The sequence below is a fragment of the Ranitomeya imitator genome, chromosome 5 (assembly GCF_032444005.1).
Source record: "Ranitomeya imitator isolate aRanImi1 chromosome 5, aRanImi1.pri, whole genome shotgun sequence".
Lineage (NCBI taxonomy): Eukaryota > Metazoa > Chordata > Amphibia > Anura > Dendrobatidae > Ranitomeya > Ranitomeya imitator.
Genome location: NC_091286.1, coordinates 553,080,531 through 553,099,693, shown reverse-complemented (window position 1 = coordinate 553,099,693; position 19,163 = coordinate 553,080,531). Strand labels below are relative to the sequence as shown.

Here is a 19,163-nt window from a genome sequence, read left to right as displayed (position 1 = left end):
TGGCAAATCGGACCCTGGGAGAGTAAGTCCTGACGATCCAGTAATCGCCAGGGAACGTCGACGACAAGTTGTAGCAACTCTGCATACGTGGCCAGTCCAGAACGACCAGGATCACTGGATAATGCCATGAGTCATTTAGGAGAGAATCGATGGGACCTGGATCCCTTAAATCTGGACTGCTTAGGTCGGCTCTTCCACGACTAGCTGGACTTATACGAAACCTGGGGACCTCTGCCCCCATCAGGGGAGTGCCCCGATCAAGAAGAGTTGGCCGTAGAGGACCAACTGGAATTGCTGCAAAGGTACCAGAAGCGAGATTGTTGCGGGCGGCGAAAGGACAGCTTAACCTTCTGCTGGGGAGGAATTTACTCTTTCCACCTGTGGCGTCAGAGATAAGCAGATCCTGATTCTCTCCGAACAACTGCTCTGGTAAGACTGAGGTTAGGGATTTCTTGGATGCAGAGTCCGCTCGCCATTCCCTGAGCCACAGTGTCCATCGAATAGAAATGACATTTGAGGCCACAAGCACAGCACAGTTAGCAGCTTCCAGAGAAGCATGTACCAAACAGTCTCCGGCCAAAGCGATCTGATTGGCCAGTTCCGCTGCCTCCGGGGGAAGCTCACTACCCTGTATGGTTCTGCTCAGGAGAACATTGCTTTGGCTACCCATGTCACGGGGAAGAAGGGGAAAGAGGAGGAGAGTGCCAAGCCCGAGTCTTCAAAAACCAAACAGGCAAAGTTCTCTACCAGACGGTCTGTAGGAGCTTAAATCGAGGATCCGTCTAGTAAGGATAGAAGAGTTTTGGAAGTCAGAAGGGTTTTGGAAGTCAGAAGGGTTTTGGAAGCCAAACGGGATACAGGTGGATCGACAGGAAGGGCTTATGCAGATCCAGTGAGAAAGGGTATCTCGCCTCAAGAGGCTTCTAACCTGAGAAGCGTTTGTTCGCCCTATTTCTATGCCGTCGCATTATGTCCTGAAACTCGGGGTGATTGGCAAGCACTCTATGACGATGTTTGGTCCTTTTGAAGGACACCAGGTGATCAGGGGTGGAGGTAGAGTCCTCGTCAACCTTCAAAGCCTGGTTGACTGCCTCTGAGACTATACACTGTCGCCTGATTTTCCGGCGAATCTAGGTCGAAGGACTTATCAGACGCGTATTCAGAGTCCTGATCGCCGCACACCCCTGTTGAGGGGGAGCGAAAAACGGAGCTCACGGATGCAGAGGCGTGAGAGGGCCCGGGAGACGTGCTATGGGTCAGTTTTCTAGATGCCTGTGTATCTTTTGACTGAGAATGGCCCCTGCAGGCAGACGGTTCCCTCTATAAGACAGGCAGACGAATGCCCCGACCCGATAAGGGGTCTTGGAGGGACAATCGCTTTAGCTAGTGAAGCCATGAACTGCGATAGTAATGAAGCCTGCTCAGGGGGACTAGGTACACTGGGTTTGGAAGCGGCAGGGGGCTCCTGAGCGCATTTGGGATCACAGGCCTTGCAGAGTGGTGTACTCTGTCCCCGTGTCAATGAAGTCTGGCAGGTGGTACATGAGGTAAAAAACACCGTTTTGGTGGACCTCTTAGATGTCTTGGAGAATGACATGATGTACCCCAGTCTGTCCTGACAATGCCCCAATAGAGAGTTTGGTGGCTAAATCACTGGTGAAATACTGCAGAAAAAGGGACCAATGGGTGTCGCAGCACAGATCTTACCAAGGTCCTGTGGCCCTGTGAGATCCTCCCGTGTTATCGATCCGGTGAGCGATAGCTACTGGGATGTTGATTCTGTGATCCTCTGTCCCCGTGGCAACGTGCTGAGAGGTGACCAGTAAGGAAAAGATGGCCGCCGGAAGCAGGAAAATAGTCTCGCTCTGAGCAAGAAGCACCAAGAGGGTGGGCGGAGCCGCCGGCGTGACATGAGCATGTGGAATGCGACCTAGTAGACTCTGAAGCTGGGGACTAAATCTCCAGCGCTGACCAGGACGCACCTGGGGAGAAAACTGAAAAAAAACGTGCGCGCTGCAGGAGCCTTCCCCTTGCCGAGCCCGACCCGGGCATTTACCCATCCTGTCTGGAAGCCCTTTGAAGAAGTGCAGAGCTCGACTGCTCTGCCTGCAGGTCAGGGGCTGCAGCGTGAACGGTGCAGGAACCCTCCATCACTTTGACAGTGATGTGGAGAGGTACCGTCCACCTCCTTTCATCACCGCTGTTCAATCAGTGGGGGTCGCATGGACGCCATAGATGCCTCTCTACATCCTAGAGGTTAACTCCCTAAGAATGGGTAAGGGCTGTTGGTCCAGCCAGAAAGAGCCTGGCTGCAGAAGGGGGTACGTGGAGGCGACACTCCATGCTCCCGTCTGTTGTTGGTTGGGGTAGATTGGAACCCTGAAGGGATCCGTCGCCCCTGTGATCCATAGAAAGGAACAAATATTAAAAGGTGAAAAAATAAAATAAAATAAATTGTGGTCTGAATAGCAAACCCATGTGCCTCCTACGGACACTAAGCATGAACGGTTCCCTGAAAAATCTATTATATTTGAGGTGCAAGGTGAGGATGTTAGCATGATATGTGAAAAATGCCCACAGTGTTCTCATGCCAACACTTCGGTGACCCGCTATAACATGACGGGGGTCACTAATGGGTGGGAGTTCTGGCGCGCTTGCCAGAAGCGAGAGTTAAAAGCCGTCAGATTGACAGCGGCATTTAACAGGTTAACAGCCGCAGATGAATCGCGATTCCACCTGCAGCTGTTGCGGGCACAAGTCAGCTGTACAGAACAGCTGTCATATGCTCGCAAAGGTGCAGGCTCAGCGCCAGAGCCTGCACCAAACAGGGAGTCAGACATCGGCGTACAATTACTATTCGCTTAATTGGCCAGCAAATTCGCCTGACCTTAACCACAGAGAATCTATGGGGTATTGCCAAAAGGAGAATGAGAAATACAAGACTAAACAATGTAGACGAGCTGAAGGCTGCTATCAAAGAAACCTGGGCTTCCATAACACCTCAGCAGTGCCACAGACTGATTGCCTCCACGCCACGCTACATTGACACAGTAATTGACATTAAAAGGCCCATGATCAAGTATTGAGTTCATTTCAGTAGGTCAACATTTCGGATTTTAATTATTTTTCAAGCTGGTGTTATAAAGTATTGTAATTTACTGAGATAATGACTTTATGGCTTACAGCCAATTAAAAGCAAATTCATCAACATTAACGGAAATAAACCCTCCACTTCTGGCAGTTGTGGACGACATTTTTGTTGGTCTACCTGACTGTGGATTTGTTTTTACAGAGCCCCTGATTTTCCATTTGTTAATCACAGTTTGAACGCTGCTGACTGGCATTATCAATTCCTTGGATAGCTTTTTGTATCCCTTTCCTGTTTTATATGGTTCAACTACCTTTTCCTGTAGAACCATTAACAATTCTTTTGCTTTCCCCATGACTCACAATCCAGAAACATCAGTGGCTGGATGAAAGATGCAAGAGTGTCTGGATCCCAGAAACTCACTCATGTTTTATGCACACACACTGATTACAAGCAAACAGGTCACAGGTGAGGATGTTACCTTTAGTAGCCATTCAAACCCATTTCTGTCAACTTCTGTGCATGTTATCAGGCCAAAATCACCAGGGTATGTGAACTTTTGATCAGGGTCATTTGGATGTTTTGGGTTGTCATTATGATTTAAAAAGAGATAACACAGTAGTTTGACAATAAATGGCTTCTCCCAACCACTAACCATGAGTGGAGAAGAAGTTTTGGTGTTATTCATATTCTCAGAAAAAAGGCCAAGAAAGCAAATATTGTGCCAGGGTATGTAAACTTTTGATCACAACTGTACTTATAAAAGGCCAATTCCTGTGCAGCCCACACACCACAACAAATCGTTTCAGCATTGTCGATTGGACTTACTCCATCATACATACCTTCCCTGGGCTGAAGCCTACAAATGTATATGGCAGGTAGGATCCAGCGATAATCTCAACTAAAACTGGATACTACATGTCCTTTAAATTTAGAGGTTTTAGCTAAGGAGAGGCAAGTCTGGTCCAGTAGGTCCCCATTAAAAACCCTTGTTCTAACTGGTGAAGACAAATTGGAAAAGTAGAGCACCAAGTACTTTAATTTGATAAGTTTAGTCTACAGTGGATATAAAGTCTACACACTCCTATTAAAAGTCATGTTTTGTCATGTAAAAAAAAACAAAACACATCAAGAAGAAGAATTACATAAGTTTTTCCACCTTTGTTTTTTCCCCATTCTCCCAAGAGCTGACGTTTTTACTCACACCATTTGAGTAGAAACTATTTTTAACCGTCACTTCTTACATTTATTGCAATGTTGCAGAAGCAAAAAAAAAATAGCTCTGGTGTTTTGGATTTATTTTCTTCCTATTACACAGTTTACCGATGGGACCAATTTATTTTATAATTTGATAGTTCGGAGTTGGTAGAAAGGCAAAAAGAGAAATTGTAAGAAATTGTAAGTACACAGTGCCATATAATATGATGACTGCAATAGGTTTCTGTCTACCCTTGAAACTGGCCCAACGTTATGCTGAAATCTCGTAAATGGCAGGCGAGTACATCAATAGTGACTATAATAATCCAGTTCATCCTATTCTTTAGCTTTAGAACTGACATATTGTAACACGCTGAAATAAACTATTGTGTTACAGGCCCACACATAACTGCTGTGAGACTCTGGGCACGACGAGAAGACCGCAGACTTACCTGTCCACGACTTCTCCTTTCCGCTCTCTTGCGATCATGTCTAACAATGTCTGTCGTAGATGATCTCTTATGCAGCCATAGCGGACGACTTGATCACGAAATATTATCAAGCCCAGGTTATAGACATTTTCAACATTGTTCTGCTGGACGTAGACTCGATCCTAAAACCAAAAAATATCAACAGCGTGACTCATTCATTCCATGGGTATACCCCCCCAATCATTCGTATAATGCAGGCAGGAGGCGCTATGGTTCTCTGCAGGTTAGAGTGTGTGGTAGATCCCATAGAAGCATTTATACATAATCCAAAGAGAATATACCTCTGTACACCTCCAGAGGAGAGACAGGCCTACTGAGGAACAGCAAGACCCCATGCACTTATGTGGGTAACCCCATTACTAAATGACCCAGCAGTAACACAAGTAGTGCCCAGCTGTTCCTCCACACTAATAAAAGCATTCCCGGCATATAGCATAGTAGACCCTTATAGTGGTGTTATATGCCTGTGTGACCTCAATATCCTAAATCAAAGCAGAAAGGTTCAGGCGGTTAAAAGGGTTGCCTCATTAGATCACCCCTTTAATTTCAAAGTAGTCATGCTGATCATTGCTGGTCGCTCTCTTAAGATTCAGCAGGCTAAGCACCTTCTATGGATTCGAAAGCAGTCAGCAGCTCTCCAGCCAGAGAGGAGCCCCCCGATGTTGGACTTCACTATACCACATTCCTACTCCCTCATCGGGCTTATAGACAGGCTGTGCTGATAGGACAAGTCCTTTAAAGGGAATGTGTCATCAGAAAATTATGTATTGCTACTGTATTTTAAGTTACTACATTTTCAATTTTCCGTATCAGATCAATATAAAAAAAAAAATCTTGCAATATTCAAATTGACCACTAGGCCTAATATTTCCTGCTTATTCCCTTATGACAGGCAGGAGTCCAATGAAATGACACATGATCCACTATTCACAACAGCTGATGTCACAGCTCACCTCCTCCCCCAACAAACTGTGCCGAGATTAGGTAACGCCTCTGTACAAAAAGAGGGTCCGAGTCCAAATAATGCAGATAATGTCCATGTGATGTGCAGGAAGTAGAAACCTATTGATTTAAAAAAATGTATCAAAAAATAAAGTTAACAAAATCTGATAAAGAGTTGATTTCCTAAGGACACATTCCCTTTAAGATTTCTTGGGTCCTCACGCTATGTCGTCATCTCAGTCACTCTTGAATGTGGTGATGCAACTACTAGTGACCTCCATAGTACAGGCCGTCATGTGTACTAGTCGATGGGGACATATAGAGGTGGGGCCGAACAAGAATCAGGCGAGTTTCACCGCTATAAGGTGGTAATATGCCATACGGTATCTTACCATGTGATCTCCAGCTAGAGGCAGAAACCATCAGAACATTGCCCGGTGTATATTAACAAGGTATATGATGACCGCACACATAACAAGCACATGTTGTGGAGCTCATCCAGGAGACACTTACCATGTACATGAGGATGTCCCTAATCATTACCATGGCGGTCTGGTGGTCGTTCCAGGCCTGATTTAGAGTCTGCAGGAAGTTGTTATTTAAAGAGTTTAACACGTCATCCCGAACCTGCAAGAGAAGAATTGTACACTGTATGGATACTGTATACCGCATCACGGACGGTTATCACACATACTGTCGTGTGCACACATTTTACAAATAAAAACAAAAAAAAACAAACATGACTTTTAGCAGCTTAGGGGTGACCATATTAGAATGTAAAATATGAATGGACACCACAGAGGTCTTGTATTTTCTTCTTTCACTTATATAGCGCCATGAATTCCACAGCACTACAGACATCACTGTCCCCATTGGGGCTCACAATCTAAATTCAATGTCAATATGTCTTTGTAGTGTGAGGAAACCTGAGACCCCGGAGGAAACCCACACAAACACGGGGAGAACATACGAACTCCTTGCAGAAGTTGTAATTAGTTGGATGTGAACCCAGGTTCAGGAAAGCCCTGGGTGCCCGTCTTGGGGGAGGGGGGGGGGGGGGGGAGGGGAATGTTTTTATATGGTTCCGCAACAATGCATACCCACCAGATGTTTTGTCTGAAGATGCACTGTTAGGTAAACGTAACTGTAGTAACAATGGGCAGATTTGGCTCAATAATTAACTTGTAGAAAATAAAAATAAAATGAGAAAACAGAAGAGATGGCTCAGATTTAGGCCGGAGTCACAAACCGTATAATTAGGCTGAGTGCTATGAGATAAAACATCACATAGCTCTCTGCCGGTGTTATACTATACTCAGACCTGTGATTATTTTCTCAAGCCGATTCAGCATGGCAGAACAATGGCTGTATGCTACGATTGGCAGCGAGAGACTGCTCGCTCACACCAATACAAGTCTAAGGGAACGAGTGAAACATCGCCGAACACTCGGATCTCGGCACAATGCAGGTTCCTGCAGACATCGGCAGCAGAGGAAATTGAAAAAATACTTTCTCCTTCTCCCACGCAGCTGTGCTCCGATCCTCATGCACAGCACTGACACTCTGCTCCCGCTCACAGGGGAACTAGAGAAGGGGGTCAATAGCATGTCGCATCCAATGCTATATACACTATAGTGATTCCGGCCTGAAGGGGAGAGCATCCTTCACCTCCCATGTCAGCTCATAATAGATTCCAGAAAATAAATGCACTTCAATTCAGGTACAACCTGTAACTAGAGATGGGCGGACACCTGGATGTTTGGGTCTGGCGGGTTCAGCCGAACTGCTACAAAAAGTTTGGGTTCGGGTACCAGCACAGTTCCCGGACCAGGTCCCCATTCATTTGAATGGGGGTCCCAAACATCCCGTGTTTGCCACACTGTCATGTGCAGCAGACCCCACTTTTGATCGGCAGTAAAATCATTACCGCCGGGTCAGGCAGCCGCGGTTCCCACACTGTCAAAAGACGGTAGGAGAGCACAGGTGTGATCAGAGGTATAAAGTTTACCTCCGGTCACTGGTGTCGGCTGATGGGACCACAGCTCTCATCAGCCAACACATGCTGCCGCTAATAACCATGAGAGCAGGAGTGGCTGATGGGAATATTCAGCTGGCGTCTGCACTGTAAATAATAAAAAAATAAAGCATGGATTCCCCTGTATTTTTGATAACCAGCCAGGCAAAACTCAACTGTGGGCTGCAACCCTCAGCTGTCAGCAAGGCTGGTTATCAGGAATAAAGGGGTCCCCACTACATCTTTTGTAATTATTTAACTAAATTTTAAAAACTGAGTGGGGTTTCCCCCATTTTTGACAACCAGCCTGGCTAAAGCATACAGCTGGGGGCTGGTATTCTCAGGCTAGTAAGGGGCCATAGATATTGGCCCCATCAGCCTAAAAATAGCAGCCTGAGGCCGCCCAAAAAAGGTGCATCTTCCCACTTGCCCTGTAGCGGTGGCAAGTGGGGTTCAAATTTGTGAGGTTGATGTCACCTTTGTATTGTCAGGTGACATCAAACCCACGGCTTGGTAATGGAGAAGCTTCTATAAGACACCTATCCATTACTAGTCCTATAGTTATATGGTAAATAAACACACTGCAAGTACAAAGTCCTTTATTTGAAATAAAAACAAAACATTTTAAAAATAAACACTGTTATACTCATGCCTATTTCAACGAAGCACTCATCTTCTGTAATAAAACAAAAAATAAAAACAAACAGCAATATCCCTCACCTGTCCATCGTTCTATCCCACACCGTAATGCATGTCTGGGGACTAAGGGTATGTGCACACTATGCAGATTTAGTGCAGATCTGCAGCAGATTTTTCTGCAGCAGAAACGCTGCAGAACTGCACTGTGATTTACAGTACAATGTAAATCAATGTGAAAAAAAAAGCTGTGCACATGGTGCAGAAAAATCAGCGCAGAAACGCTGCAGATTTCAAAGAAGTGCATGTCACTTTTGTGCAGTTCTGCACCCCTCCATTATAGAAATCCACAGTGGTAAAAATCTGCACAAAAAACATAAAAAACGTACAAAAAACGCACAAAAAAACGCACCTGTGGAATCTGCCAGGAGATGCAGATTTAGTGCAGAAAACTCTGCACCACATTTCCTACGTGTGCACATAGCCTAGTAGTTTTCAACCTGGACGGCGCCAAGATACGACCAGGCAGAGATCTACTGATGAATGAGGGCAGCCTCAGTGACTAGTGGTGATGTCATCGAGGTTACTGAAGGTCACTGAGGCGGCGTTCCCAGCCGGACTAACCAGCGGTGACCTGTGAGATCACCGCTAGCACAGGGAAGAAAGTCTCACGGTGCAGAGGAGAGTTCACTGGGTGAATTTCACTGCGGTGAATTTGAACTGGTTGCATCTTGGCACAGTCCAGGTTGAAAACGGTTTATCCCCTATGCGTCGATTATGTCGTGGGACTGAACGACGGACAGGTGAGGGATATTGTTTTTATTTTTGCTTTATTACAGGAGACGAGAGATTCAGTGAAATTAGGCAGGGCTGTGGAGTCGGAGTCGTGGAGTCGGAGTTAGTTTTGGTTGAAGTCGGAAGAAATGTACTGACTCCAGCTTTAAAAAAAAAAAAATGTATTAATATTTCAGAATTGAACTGTCATATGAATTTTATAAATGTTACTGAGAATGTCAAAGAAGCGTCACATTAAATCAGCTGTATTTGAACATTTCATCATCACTCAAGATAGAAAACATTATGTCTGTCAGTGTATGACAAATGATCCAGACGAAAACAAATGCTGTGAAGCCATGATCAGTGCATATTCAGGCAAAGATAAAAATGCTCCTACCAGAGCTTCTAATCTAAAGAGGCATTTACAGCGCTTTCATCCAGAAGTACTGAAAGCAGTGGATGAGAAAGACTGCATCCAAACCAATGAACCAGTGCCCAGCTCTTCCAGCCAAACGAAGGAGCAGAGAACTTTGCAGCCATCAGTTGCAAGATATTTTGTCAGTGACAAAGTTACTGTGACAATGAAAGTAGATACATTTAAAAAAACAGATCATAGAGCTTGTTGTAAAGGATAGTGTACCCATTTCATTATTTTCACGACCAGCTTTTGTGTGTCTGAATGGGGAAATGGCCCGCAAGCTTGGTGTTTCTCTGGAGAGAGAGTATTAGAAAATTAGTAATCGAAGAAGCTTTTAAACAAAAGGAAGAACGTAAAAAAAACCTCCCAAGGGACGCTTTCTGTTTCTTAAAATGGATGCCTGCACACGTCACAGTGAACTATTTTGCCATCAAGGTCCGATTTTGTTTGTGACAAAAATGAAATGGTTACCAAGACATTGGCAGTAAAAGACACCAAAGCTCATCACACCAGTGAGTTTCTCCAGGTCTTGGTGGAAAAGGTTCTGCAAGACTATGAACTTAAAAAAGAACAAGTTCTTTCTGTCGTAACTGACAATGCTTCAAATATGATAAGTACTATTAAGCTAATGAATGAGAGTAATGATGGTGACCAGCAGCTGTTTGAAATAGAGGAACACAGTATTGTAACTGAGGAGCAAATTGAAGTTGCTTCAGATGAACAGCAACATGATAGTTTAGATGATCTTGTTGAAACTGTGTCAATACGTTCTTTCATTCATCACATGCGCTGTGTTGTGCATACGCTACAGCTGGCTATAAGAGACAGTCTGCAAGGACATGCTGCTGCACTGATTGGCAAGGTGAGAAAATTGGCTACTGTTGCCAGAACCCCTAAAGTTTACTTAATTTTGAAGAGACGTGCTGGAAAAGGGGCAATTATTGATCAAGCCACACGATGGGGCAGTAGTCACTTAATGATTCAGCGCTTGGTTGAACTGAAAACTTTTCTTGTAGACATGGCTAACCGTCAACTGACGCTAAATGAAAGTCAGTGGAATCAGGTGACTGAGCTGGAAAAATTGCTAGAGCACCCATTTACAGTGACTAAAAAATTACAAGCAGAGGACTTAAAGGGAACCTGTCACCCCGAAAATCGCGGGTGAGGTAAGCCCACCGGCATCAGGGGCTTATCTACAGCATTCTGTAATGCTGTAGATAAGCCCCCGATGTTACCTGAAAGAGGAGAAAAAGACGTTAGATTATACTCACCCAGGGGCGGTCCCGCTGCTGGTCCGGTCGGATGGGCGTCTCTGGTCCGCTGCGGCGCCTCCCATCTTCATTCCAAGACGTCCTCTTCTGATCTTCAGCCACGGCTCCGGCGCAGGCGTACTTTGTCTGCCCTGTTGAGGGCAGAGCAAAGTACTGCAGTGCGCAGGCGCCGGGCCTCTCTGACCTTTTCGGCGCCTGCGCACTGCAGTACTTTGTTCTGCCCTCAACAGGGCAGACAGTACGCCTGCGCCAGAGCCGTGGCTGGAGATCAGAAGAGGATGTCTTGGAATGAAGATGGGAGGCACAGCAGCGGACCAGAGACACCCATCCGACCGGACCAGCAGCTGGACCGCCCCTGGGTGAGTATAATCTAACGTCTTTTTCTCCTCTTTCAGGTAACATCGGGGGCTTATCTACAGCATTACAGAATGCTGTAGATAAGCCCCTGATGCCGGTGGGCTTACCTCACCCGCGATTTTTGGGGTGACAGGTTCCCTTTAACTCCAGGTATTTTCTTAAAGGAGTGGAAGAACCTGATGTTTCGCCTGTCCCAAAGAGGAGGGTTAATTGCAAGTGGCATTGCTACATCAATGAAAGAGAGAGGAGCTACTATTACAAAATAACATTCTTTTGGCAGCTGTTTACGTAGACCCAATGCATCGGATTCTTCTAGATGATCAACAGCTAACTAAAGGAAAAGAAGCTCTGTTTGAAATAGCAGGATGAAAGGGTTGCAGAACAGTCAGGAGGAACAAGAAGAATTTGGTCGTCCTGCCACATCTTCACCCTCATCAACTGATGAAGAATTTAATTTCGAAAAATATTTGGATCACAAGGACCGTGCAAAGCATTCCCACATAGAAGAGTCATCCTCATCAAAGAACACAGCCAGTACATTTCAGCAGAATTTTTCATGTGCACTAAAAGAAATTGAGAAATTTAACTGTTCATCAAAATTAACAGTGCAACAAGCGATTCCTCTGTATCCTGACATTGTCAGAGATGTTGCCCGAGTGGTTACTGCTTTGCCACCAACCCAAGTTAGTGTAGAGAGGTTGTTCTCTGCTCTCAAAATAATTAGATCAGATTTGAGGGCATCCATGAAGGAGGATCTGACAGAGGCAATACTTTTTCTGAGGACAAATTTATAGATTTCTTCTTATTAACTGCGTAACAGTGTTTATTGCATATTTACTTACAAGAGTTTAGAAAAGTTTATAAAAGTTATTTGCTATATTCTAATTGTATTCTAATAAATATAGTTTTTGCTCTAAGTGGTCTGATTACTTATATGATGGTGAGAAACTGAATAAGCACGATGTTAATATTTGACAACAGTAAATTTATTGTTACGAATTGGCCATTTATGAAGGAGTCTGAGCCTGAGTCGGAACCTGATAAAATCCAGGAGTCGGAGTCGCAACTGTGGCTTACCGACTCCACAGCCCTGCTATCTACATACTATGGAAAATCATTAAAATCCACCACAGCAAAATATAAATAACTAGATGGTGCATCGGGTATTCTAGAATATGTATGTATGTATGTATGTATGTATATAGCAGCCACATAGTATACAGCAGAGGCCACGTAGTATATAGCAAATACTACGTGGCCTGTGCTATCTACTATGTGGCTGCTATATACATAAATATTGTAGAATACCCGATGCGTTAATACAGGCCACGCAGTATATAACAGTGGCCACGCAGTATATAACAGCCCAAACAGTATATAACACAGCCCACATACTATATAACAACCCACGCAGTATATAGCAGAAACGCAGTATATAACACAGGCGACGTAATATATAACACAGGACACGCAGTATTTAACACAGGGCATGTAGTATATAGCACAGCCCACGCAGTATATCACACAGCCCACGCAGTATATAGCAGCCACGCAGTATGTAACACAGGCGACGCAGTATATAACAGCCCAAACAGGATATAACACAGCCCACATACTATATAACAACCCACGCAGTATATAGTAGCCACGTAGTATATAACAGCCCACGTAACATATAACACAGGGCACGTAGTATATAGCACAGCCCACGGAGTATATCAAACAGCCCACAGAGTATCCCACAGAGTATATAACACTGCCCATGTAATATATAGCAGCCACGCAGTATATAACACTGCCCACGCAGTATTTAGCAGTGTGGGCACCATATCCCTGTTAAAAAAAAATAATTAAAATAAAAAATTATATACTCGCCCCCTGGGATCCAGCGAAACTCTGGCGATACGCGCGCGGCTGCCGCCATCTTCCGTTCACAGGAACAGAATATGGCGGCCGGCGCGAGCGCATCGTCGGACGACGGAAGGTGATAATAGCAGGTTTTTTGTTTTATTATTTTTAACATTACATCTTTTTACTATTGATGCTGCACAGGCAGCATCAATAGTAAAAAAAAGTTGGGGACACAGGGTTAATAGCAGTGGTAACGGAGTGCGTTACCCGCGGCATAACACGGTCCGTTATGGCTGGCATTAACCCTGTGTGAGCGGTGACTGGAGGGCATTACGGAGCGGGTGCCGGGCACTGACCGCAGGGGAGTAGGGGTGGGACTAATCGGACTGTGCCTGTCGCTGATTGGTCGCAGCAGCCATGACAGGCAGCTGGCGAGACCAATCAGCGACGCGGGATTTCCGTTACGGAAGTTGCCGACAAAGACGGAAGTACCCCTTAAACAATTATATACATAGATGCGGCACAATATGGTTGAGAAAAAAACAAGTCTACCACTATTTACAGACAAAGCAAAGAGACCATTAAAGGGTTGCTTTTAGTGATGAGCACGCTCGGGGGTCCTCCGAGTATTTTTTAGTGCTCGAATATTTAGTTTTTATTGCCGCAGCTGAATGATTTACATTTGATAGCTAGCATAAGTACATGAGGGGGTTGCCTGGTTGCTAGGGAATCCCCACATGTACTGTATTTTCTGGTGTATAAGACGACCCCCAACTTTTCCATATAAAATAAGGAGTTAGGGATATACTCGCTGTATAAGACGGGGGTCATCTTATATGCCCAGTCATCTTATACGGCGTGTGCGGTGCGGATGGTTCCCAGGGTCTGGAGGAGAGGAGACAATGCTTCAGGCCCTGGGATCCATAATCATGTAAAAAAAAATATGGGATAAACTTACCCTCCGATGGCCCACGGCTCTCAGCGGTGCAAGCGGCGGCCTCCGTTCCTAAGGATGCATTGAGCGAAGGACCTTCGTTGACATCACGGTCACGTGACGTCATCAAAGGTCCTTCACTCAATGCATCCTTAGGAACGAAGGCCGCCACTTGCACCGCTGAGAGCCGCGGGCTGTCAGAGGGCAAGTTTATCCCATATTTTTTTATTTTTATTCTTTTTTTTACATGAATATGGATCCCAGGGCCTGAAGGATTGTCTCCTCTCCTGCAGATCCTGGGAACCATACAGGACAGCTCCCTGCACACGCCGTACCCGGCGTATAAGACGACCCCCGACTTTTGAGATGATTTTCAGGAGTTAAAAAGTTGTCTTATACGCCGGAAAATACGGTACTTATGCTGGCTAACAGATGTAAATCATTCAGCTGCGGCAAGAAAAACTAAAACTCCGAGCACTAAAAAATACTTGGGGGACCCTCGAGCGTGCTCGAGAAATCTCGAGTAACGAGTATATTCACTCATCACTAGTTGCAAGTAAAAATACGCAACTTCACAAATTACTTTTTGTCATTTGACCAGTTTGCAAGTTATCACTGCTTTTATTATTTACTCCTTGTTGCAAACAGCAAATTTGAGCAGTGCTTACAAGCTGTTTCCTAAAGCCCTGCTCCGATGCTGGCTGTATCGCTCCCAATCCGGCCAGCTTCAGCCCCACTGTGCTAATGAGCAGACGAGGCAAAGCTGTAATGTAGCCAGGGCTGCGGAGTCTGTAAGCCAAGCCTCAGACTCCACAGTTTCCCAGCTTCCTAATTCCACAGTACTGGTCACTAATAATAATAATAATAATAATAATAATAATAATAATAATAATAATGTACATAAAGTGCAGCTCAACTAAAAGCAAAGATCCTTAGATCAGGAACAGAACAGACATTTATAGGACATTAAATAAATTTACTGAATTATGAAAAAAAATTACATCACATCCTGAATTGTACTACTGTACAAAATTTATTATATATTTTAGGTGTCAGAGTAGGTCCATGTTATACCAACTGATTCCACAGCCTTGGCATCTGCACCGTCGCAGCTACAGCCACAAAATTTTGCACAGTCACACGTCTGGACCCCGAGAGCGTTATAGGCTATGTTGTGAGGCAAAATTTTAACCCTGCGCGTTTTAATTCACCAAACAATTTTGCCCCCATCTACATAATGGGGAAAAAGTGAAAGGAAAAGTGTTGGAGGCAAATTGACAGCTGCCAGATGTGAACAAGGAGGACTTAAAGAGTGAGAACGATGGCGCTAAAGAGTATATACCATACAGTTGCTAAGGTGGGGCCCCGACATGGGATACTCACCACACACGGGGATATGAACACACACACAAAATGCGCCACACATTACCACGTGCTTGAACACATATACCACCCTTAGCACACATTTCACCACACACACACACCAACCTCGCCACATAAAAGTCGAAACACAAAAGTCGCTACTCAAAACTCGCCACGCGCAAAATTTGCCACATGCAACACTAGGCTCACGCAAAACTCGCCACACGCAAAGCTTGTACACGCAGAAAAATTGCCACATGTACAAAAGTTGCAACGCATGCAAAAGTTGCCTCACACAAAACTTGCACATACTCAAAACACACCACACATAAAACTCGCCATGCGCAAAACTTGCCATGCGCAAAACTTGCTGCACACAACTTGCTACACTAACCTGTCACATGCAACTCGACACACAAAAAGTTGCTACACGCATGTCGCCACACAAAACTCATCTCACAAAAGTCGCTATATGCATGTCTCCACATGCAACTCAACACACACAACTTGACACATGAAACTCGCCCTAAAACACACACAAGTCTGGTATTATCCTTCAAAAATAAAAATCTGATTAATAAGCAGACAAACTACAAGAGCAACAAATGTACCATATAGGAAATACGGCAGCTGTCAGTCACATGACCTGCCTATTTGTATGTGGCTATGTGAACACGTTCAGTTTTTTTCACGTTTTTTCGCGCTAAAAACGCTATAAAAACTAATTAAAAACGCATACGTTATGCATTCTATCATTTAGAATGCATTCTGCATGTTTTGTGCACATGGATGCATTTTTTTTTCGCAAAAAAAAACGCATCGCAGGAAAAAAATGAGCATGTTCATTACTTTTGCGGATTTTCTGCGTTTTTCCCGCAATTCTATGCATTTGGGAAAAACCGCACAAAAAACGCACCAAAAACGCGTCAAAAACACGTAAGTGGTTTAAGGTAATGACATGTGATCATGTGGTTAGCAATCTTTTCCTATATATGTGGCACTATATATCACTATTGTATATTGACTAAGGGCAGTTAAGGGTGCGTGTCCACTGTCTGGATTGACGGCGCTTTGGACGGAGTGGAAAACCGCTTTTGTACACACGGTGATTCAAGATGTGTTCATTGCACATATCCGGAATCGCCGCACCCTATAATAGGACCCTATTATTTACCTTGAGGCGACGGTAAACAGACATGCTGCGTTCTAAAAAGACGCACCGCATGTCCAGAAACGCAGGGCCACCGGATGCGTGTTTGCACGCATAGTGGAGACTATTTCATAAAATCCCCTCCACTATGCTGTAACATCTGGACGCTGCGGGTTCAACGCTGCGGTTGTACTCAGCATTCAATCCGCAGCTAATCTGGATGTAACCCGGGCCGTGGACACTTACCCTAAGAACCACTTTTTTTTAATCATGGACATCCCTGTTTTTAACAGATGAAACAGAACTTTTATTTAAGTATTGACTCTTTTTCAGGCTCTCATTTATAAAGTTGTTTTTTTTTTCCAAAAATGCAGAACAAACTGATGCATTTTTAATTTTTTTGCATCATTTTCTAACTCATTGCTTTCTTTGGTTGAAAGGCACAACATGCTGCAGATTTTAAACACACTAGCTCTCAAAATCAGTAGTTAAAAAAAAACCGCATCGACTTTGTCCAGGTGCTGTAAAATGCAGCTTTTCTTGCCCCGTCCCCCCCCCCCCAAAAAAAAAAAAAAACATGCGCGTGAACATAGCCTAACACTGACAAATCTCCAAAGAGCAAGAATTTACACAGAATTATCTCCATAGATTGGGGCTTTATGAAAGAATAAAAAAAGGCCATACAATTGCTTTAACCCCTTCACCCCCAGGCCTGTTTTCACCTTCATGACTAAGTAAAATTTTATAATTCTGACCAGTGCCACTTTGTGGTGAAAACTTCTACGCTTCAACAAATCCCATTGATTCAGAAATTGTTTTTTCGTGACTTATTGTACTTCATAATAGTGGTAAAAAATGTTCGATATGACTTGCGTTAATTTCTGGGGGGATAAAGCGGAAATTTGGAGAAAAGTTTTCAATTTTTAAACTTTGAATTTTTATGCCCATAAATAAAAGCAGTAAGTCACACAAAAGAGTTAACTAACATTTCCCACATGTCTACTTTGCATCAGCACAATATTTGAAACAAATTCTTGTTAGGAAGTTATAAGGGTTAAAAATTGGCCAGCAATTTTTTTTCCAACAAATTTTACAAAACCATTTTTTTTTTTTTTTTTTAGGGATCACATTACCTTTGAAGTGACTTTGAAGGGTCTATATATGACAGAAAATACCCGAAAGTGACACCAATCTAAAAACTGCACCCCTCAAGGTGCTCAAAATCACTTTCAGGTGCTTCACAGGAATTTTTAGAACGTGCAAGGAATAAATGAACATTAACTTTTTTTTTCACGATAAATTTACTTTAGACCTTAAATTTCTTTATTTTCACAAGGGAAACAGAAGAAAACAGACTCCAAAATTTGTTTTGCAATTTCTCCCGAGTCTCCCCATACCCTATATTTGGGGGAAAAGTACTTTTTGGGCGCACGGCAGGGCTTGGAAGGGAAAGAGCACCGTTTGACTTTTTGAACTCTAAATTTGCTGGAAGCCTTAGCAAACGGTATGTCCTGGTTGCAGAGCCCCTGATGTGTTTAAGGGCAGTCTCACACGTCCAGATAATTCCGATACCGGAAAAATCGGTACCGGAATTATCCGTAGCAGTGTGCCCGTGCGTTTCTGTGGCACATCAGTGTGGCACACGTGTGCCGCCCGTGTGCCCACTGGGTACCACACGCACCATGCAGGAGACAGCGCTAAAGTTTAGCGCTGTCCCCTGCATCTGGTGCTGAAGCCCCATTCATATCTTCCCTGCAACAGCGTTTGCTGTAGAGAAGATATGAATATTGGTGTTTTTTTTTTTGTTTCTCGTGTTTAAAATAAAGCTCCATGTCCCCACCCCCCTCCCACCCCCTGTGCGCCCGCCCACTGTTATTAAAATACTCACCCGGCTCACTCGCTGGCTGGCGCTGCTTCCTGTCCTGGCCACACCTTCTACTGTATGAGTGGTCACGTGGGGCCGCTCATTTACAGTAATGACTATGCGGCTCCACCCCTATGGGAGGTGGAGCCGCATAGTCATGACTGTAATCGGTGGCCCCACGTGACCGCTCATACAGTAGAAGGAAACGGTCTTTTTGGAAAGCAGACTGATGGACTTGTGTGCAGCTGTCATGTCGTGTACAAATCCTCTATATGTAAGCGGGAAATACTTTTCAGGCCCAGTGCAACGCTTAGAAGGGAAGGAGCGCCAAATTATAGTGCAGATGCTTACGGTTTGCAGGTGCCATGAAAGTAGAAACACTCATAAGTGGCCCCATTTTACAAACTACACGACTTGATGAATTAATCTAGGGGTGCAGTGATCATATTGACATCACAGATGTGTCACAGAATTTTATATCATAGGGCAGTGAAGAAAAAAATATTTTTACCACAAAAATTTAGTTTTCGGCCCAGATTTTACACTTTCACAAGGAGAAATGGGTAAAAATTTTACTATAATTTGTCCCACAATTTTTGCTGAACATGGCAATACCCCATACGTGGATGCACAGTACTGCTTAGCCATGCGGACAGACTCGGGAGGGATGGAGCGCTATTTGCTTCCTGGAGCCCAGATTTTCCTTGAATAGATTGTGGATTCTATACGCAGAGCCCCTAAGCGCTAGAAGAACAGAATCCTCCCGCAAGTGAATTCACTTTTGGTAATTCTATTTCTTTGGGAAATTATT

At 44.3% G+C, this 19,163-nt stretch overlaps 1 protein-coding gene across 2 annotated transcripts in view; it reads right to left on the bottom strand.

Moving 5' to 3' along the window:
* CUL3 (cullin 3) overlaps window positions 1-19,163 on the bottom strand; it is a 131,787-nt gene that overhangs the window by 35,644 nt on the left and 76,980 nt on the right. For both annotated transcript variants that reach the window (XM_069727640.1, XM_069727641.1), the window contains exons 3-4: window positions 6,232-6,345; window positions 4,738-4,898 (exon numbers count right to left, since the gene is read on the bottom strand). In XM_069727640.1, the coding sequence (XP_069583741.1) occupies window positions 4,738-4,898; window positions 6,232-6,345 (275 nt within the window). The remainder of the gene's footprint in view (window positions 1-4,737; window positions 4,899-6,231; window positions 6,346-19,163) is intronic.